This window comes from Bombina bombina, chromosome 2 (assembly GCF_027579735.1).
Source record: "Bombina bombina isolate aBomBom1 chromosome 2, aBomBom1.pri, whole genome shotgun sequence".
Classification (NCBI taxonomy): Eukaryota; Metazoa; Chordata; class Amphibia; order Anura; family Bombinatoridae; genus Bombina; species Bombina bombina.
The window spans coordinates 367,254,004-367,260,003 of NC_069500.1; the positions used below are offsets into that span (position 1 = coordinate 367,254,004).

The 6,000-nt window shown below is 41.1% G+C and overlaps 1 protein-coding gene across 1 annotated transcript in view; it reads left to right on the forward strand.

The window, feature by feature from the left end:
- Window positions 1-4,876, forward strand: part of ATP6V0A2 (ATPase H+ transporting V0 subunit a2) — a 236,702-nt gene extending 231,826 nt beyond the window's left edge. Inside the window, exon 18 of the mRNA XM_053701819.1 lies at window positions 4,582-4,876. Within this exon, the coding sequence (XP_053557794.1) occupies window positions 4,582-4,767 (186 nt within the window). The 3' untranslated portion in view covers window positions 4,768-4,876. The remainder of the gene's footprint in view (window positions 1-4,581) is intronic.
- The last annotated feature ends 1,124 nt before the right edge of the window (window positions 4,877-6,000 follow it).

The following is a 6,000-nucleotide window of genomic DNA, read 5'->3' on the forward strand; positions in this document are numbered from 1 at the left end:
ATTTGTGTCCTGTGGGTATAACCTAAGCTATCGAGGACTCTGACATGTTAGAAGGTACTCCTTCTGTACTAAATCATACCTGTTTATATTGTGAGGAGGTCGTGGTTTTTCCCGCCCACTCAATTATGTTCCACATGCCTTAACACTGTTATAAAGTCTAAGAAGGGAGACAAGCCTGCTAAGGCTCTTAGTCCCTCTGAGCTGTCTACCTCTCACGATTCGGTGTCCTGTGAGATTACTAGCCTTGCTACATTATCCACTCCACATGCAGTTCCCCGTAGCACATCTAATCCTCCATCCGGAGGGAGCCTTCTTCCTGCGGACTTTGCCGCGCAGTTATAAACTGCTTCTGCTGCGAATGACCCGCCCTTAAGATTTAAAATTGAGCACTTGCGTTTTTTTATTAACGGAGGTTCTGTCTACGTTAGAGGTTCCAGAGGCCGCACTCCCTAAGAACCTATGATACCTAAATTAGACAGAGTTTACAAAGACAGGAAAGTTCCTTTGACTTTTCCTGTGCCGGTTAAGATGGCGAACATTTTTAAGAACGAATGGGAAAGAATTGGCTCTTCCTTTTCCCCCTTGTCTACTTTTAAAAAGTTGTTCCCTGTCCCGGACTCTCAACTGTATATGTGGGGCTCCATTCCTAAAATGGATGGTGCTATCTCTATGCTTGATAAATGTACTACTATACCTCTTGAGGATAGTTCTTTGTTTGCCGATAGATAAGAAAATGGAAACCTTTCTGAGAAAGATGTTTCAATATACAGGATTTTTGTTTCAACCGGAGGCGGCAGTTGCCGTGGTTGCCGGAGCGGCTACCTACTGGTGTGAATCTTTGTCTGAACTCATTGAGGTTGGATCTCCCCTCGAGGATATATTTAAAACAGAATTAAAGCTCTGAGAATTGCTAATTCTTTTATCTGTGATGCGAACATGCAAATTATTCGCCTAAATGCAAAGGCCTCTGGCTTTGCGGTTTTAGCCCGCCAGGCGCTCTGGTTGAAGTCTTGGTCTGCGGATATGACTTCTTAGTCAAGGCTCCTTTCTCTTCCCATCAAGGGAAAGATTTTATTTGGTCCAGGCCTGGACTCTATTATTTCTACAGTTACCGGAGGCAAGGGTGCCTTCCTACTGCAAGATAAGAAGAACAAGTTTAAGGGACGACAATCTTCTAAATTTCATTCTGACAAATCCCAATGACAACAATCCTCCTCCAAGCCCGAGCAACCCAAGAGTACTTGGAAGCTGGCTCAGTCCTGGAATAAATCCAAGCAGAATAAGAAGCCCGCCGAAAATAAATCGGCATGAAGGGACATCCCCTGATTCGGGATCGGATTGTGTAGGGGGCAGACTGTCTATTTTTTCAGATGCTTAGTTCAAGAACGTACAGGATCCGTCGGTCCTGGATGTGGTATCTCAGGGATACAAGATAGGCTTCAAACCTCATCCACCAAGAGCAGATTCCTTCTCTCGAATCTGTCTACCAGACCAGAAAAGAGGGATGCCTTTCTAGGGTGCGTTCGGGATCTATCCTCCTTAGGAGTTTTATTCAAACCTTTTTGTGGTCTCAATTCTGGACCTAAAGTGCTTACATTTCTCAGTGTCCCTTCCTTCAAGATGGAGATGATAAGGTCCATCCTTCCTTTAATTCAGGAAGGCCAGTTTATGACCTCTATAGATCCACATTCCGGGTGTGGACAACTGGGAGGCGGATTTTCTCATCAGGCAATCCTTCCATCCAGGTGAATGGTCTCTCCATCTTGAGGTGTTTGCAGAGATATGCAGCAAGTGGGGGACGCTGGAGATAGATCTCATGGCGTCCCATCTCAATACCAAGCTACCCAGGTATGGGTCGAGGGATCCCCAAGCGGATCTAATAGATGCACTAGCAGTGCCCTGGAGGTTCAAACTCTTATCTTTTCCTCGATTACCGCTTCTTCGACTGGTGGCCCGCATCAAGCAGGAGTGGGTATCAGTAATCCTGATTGCTCCATCGTGGCCACAAAGGGCGTGGTTCGCGGATCTAGTGGGGATGTCCTCATCTCCTCCGTGGAAGTTACCTTGTTGCAGAGACCTGCTGATACAAGGTCCATTTGTTCATCAAAATCTAGATTCTCTGAGGCTGACTGCATGGAGTTTGAAAGCTTAGTCTTAGTGTCATTGATACTCTTATTCAAGCTTGTAAACCAGTTACTCTGCGTATCTACCACATGGTGTGGAGGACCTACTTATTCTGGTGTGTAGAGTGTGGTTTTTCCTGACAGAGTTAAGGTTGCCAGGATCTTATTTTTTCTCCAGGATGGGCTGGAGGAGGGCCTTTCTGCTAGTTCCCTGAGGGGACAGATTTCGGCCCTGTCGGTTTTATTGCACAAGAGACTGGCTGAGCTTCCAGATGTGCATTTTTTTTAAGGCTCTGATTAGGATCAGACCTGTGTTTAGATCTGGGGCTCCTCCTTGGAGCCTAGATCTTGTTCTTCGGGTTTTGCAACAGGTTCCGTTTTGAGCGTAGTTTTACATACTAAATTAGGTTTTCTTCCTAAGGTTGTGTCGGATCGGAACAGCAATCAGGAGATTGTGGTTCCTTCCTTGTGTCCTAATCCTTCTTCATCGAAGGAGCGCTTACTTCACAATTTTGATGTGATTCGCGCCTTGAAGTTCTTTCTTCAGGCTACTAAGGAGTTTAGACAATCTTCCTCCTTGTTTGTTGTCTATTCTGGGAAGCGTAAGGGGCAGAAGGCTTCTTCGACTTCCCTATATTTTTGGTTAAGGAGTGTCATCTGCTTAGCTTACGAGACAGCGGGACATCGTCCTCCTGAGAGGGTAACGGCTCATTCCACTAGAGCAGTGGCTTCCTCTTGGGCCTTTAAGAAAGTGGCCTCTATGGATCAGATTTGTAAGGCGGTCCTTACATACTTATTTAAAATTTTACAAGTTTAATGTTTTAGCTTCTGCTAAAGCAGTTTTCAGGAGAAAAGTTTTGCAGGCTGTTGTGCCCTCAGAATAGGGTCAGCTTCTTCCTTTTTGTTCCCTCACATTATTCATTCAGTGTCCTCTGGAGCTTTGGTATAGTTTTTCCAACAGTAAGGAATGAAGCCGTGGTCTCTAATTTTTCTTGTTCCCTTGGCAGAATGATTGGGTTAATGAGGAAGTGGGAGGGATATTTAAGCCTTTGGCTGGGGTGTCTTTGTCTCCGCCTGGTGGCCAGGTGTTGTATTTCCCAACAGTAAGGAATGAAGCCGTGGACTTTCCCTATCCGGAAGAAAAGGAATTTATCTGGTAAGCATAAATTATGTTTTTAGATTAAGTTGCAAGTATCGTCCGGCACAACTTTCTATATTACGCAGCAGTAACAGTAAACAAGTTATTTTAAAATGAATATTGTTTCTGGGCACTTTGAAATGGCTGCCAATCTCCGCCCACTGATGACATCACGACCTGGGCTGCATCTATGCACTGTGCTAAATAGCATTGACAGTCTGTTGAATCCAATTAGTGAGTCTTTTGTAACTGGTGAAGCCTTTAATGCAGCCCAGATTGTGATGTCATCAGTGGGCAGAGCTTGGCCGCCATTTTTAAAGTGACCAGAAACAATATAAATATTATTAATATTAATTTAAAAATTACCTTTTTTACCGTTTCTGCTGCATGATATAGAAAAGGTGCAGGAGAATATTTGCAGCTTAATTTAAAGTAAGACTTTAAGAAGACTACGTGTAGACTGTCCCTTTAATCTTTTTTACCACTTTAAAAGGGATAGACTACTTGATTTTTTTTTATTTTTGTTTAAAAAGCCTTTACTACCCATTTTCCAGCTTTGCATAATCAACATTGTTATATTAATAATATACTTTTTAGCCTCTAACTTTGCGTGTTTCTTAGCCCCAGCAGGCCACCTCTTATCTCAGTGCTTAGTAAATATTGCACAACAGCTAGACTGTGCTAATTTGTGTGTGTCACATAGATAGCATTGTGCTTACTCTCGTTGAGAATGATAATGGTTATACAAGAACCAGCACTAATTGCCTAAAATGCAAGATTGTAAAAAAGATCTGAAATAAGGGGCAGTCTGCAGAGGCTTAGATACAGGTAATCATAGAGGAAACATATATTAATATAGTAGCGTTGTTTATGTAAAACTGTGGAATGTGTATTAAAAGGATTGGTTTTTTTTTTTTTAAATAACGGTTTTCAAGTACATTGACCCTTTAAACTTCTGTCTTTGTCTGCTTTCCTATGCTACCTGTCTCATTTGAACAGATTTGGCTAGGACTTGTAAGATATAACTGCCCACACTTTTCCTCACCCAAACAATAGCTGTCTGCCATGTATCTTCCCTGAACTTCCCCCATGGCCCTGCATTCCCATCTGGTCTTGCACCCTTGTCACTGACTTAGAAAATGAATGTCTGTGGACTTTTGGCACCAATGGTGTATTGTTTCTTCAAATAAATATTCTATAAAAAAACAAACAAAATTTTTTTTTTTAATTCTTTAGAATAACACAGTGTATTATGCTTCTCACTGCTTTCTAACATCACATATGAAAATGCTGATTTCTTTAAATCTGTATGTTTTTCAGTTCAATTTTGCAGATGTTTTTATGCATCAAGCTATTCACAGTATTGAATACTGTCTAGGATGCATCTCCAATACCGCCTCATACTTGCGTCTCTGGGCACTAAGTTTGGCTCATGCTCGTAAGTCTTCTTTTCATTATATACATAATAAATCAGAATGCATCCCTATTTGTTTTCTAAGATTTTAGAGGGACATTGATAGTACATCAGCTGTGTAATTAGAACTCACTGGGCTCCAGGGCAAATTCTGTGGCAGAGCCTCCTTCATTCGAACAGAACCCCTTCCAAGGCATAGCTAACGAGGAATTTTCTATTTATAAAAAATATATATATTTTCACACACACTCAAACATGTACATACTCACACAAACACACGTATACACATGCATAAACACACACACAAACATATATTAATAGTAAAATAGCTGCTATAGAACGTTCCATTGAAAGTGTGATCATTTAGTAAGCAAATTATTTGAGGCTTCTCCATGGATTACAAATTACAAAACAGCAGCTATAGATGCTAAATGTTATAGAACAACTTGAGGAGAGAAGGTTAAAAAACAAACAAACAAAAAAAAAACATTGCATGAATTGCTGGTCTGGCCTCACTCGCCTACGTTTGCAAAAATAACAGCACACAGGAAAGCTATAATAGCTGGAGTGTGACCTGACCCTTGTTCTGCACAAGCTGTACTGTCAATCGATCAGTGGAGGTAAGTATACAACTCGGTCCACAACAGCTCTTCAGGACATCAGGAGCAGAGGTGACACTGACTGACTGCTCTTAAAGGGACAGTCTACACCAGCATTTTTATTGTTTGAAAAGATAGATAATCGCTTTATTACCCATTCCCTAGTTTTGCATTATTAACACCCCTTATTTCAGGTCTTTTGACAAACATCCATTTTAGCCAATCAGAGCTTGCTCACTGGAAATCCACGTGCTTGAGCACAGTGTTATCTATATGATAAACGTTAACTAACACCCTCTAGTGGTGAAAAACTGTCAAAATGCCCTGAGAGAAGAGGCGGCCTTCAAAGCTTAGAAATTAGCATATGAACCTCCTAGGTTTAGCTTTCAACTAAGAATACCAAGAGAACAAAGCAAAATTGGTGATAAAAGTAAATTGGAAAATTGTTTAAAATTACATTCTCTATCTGAATCATGAAAGCTTATTTTGGACTGTCCCTTTAAATCTGGAGTTGCTGCCCTGCTCCGCCCACCTACTCCTTCACCTCTCTCTAAAGAAGTCTGTGCGGTTTTGATAGAGGTAGAGGAGCATAAAAGTTAATTAACAATAAATAAATACAACTATTAAAATGCATTTCAAAAGATCTGTGTAAAAAAAAAAAACTAATTTGAAAATATAATTTCTTTCTAATGACACAATGAGTCCCACGAATCATCTAATTACTAT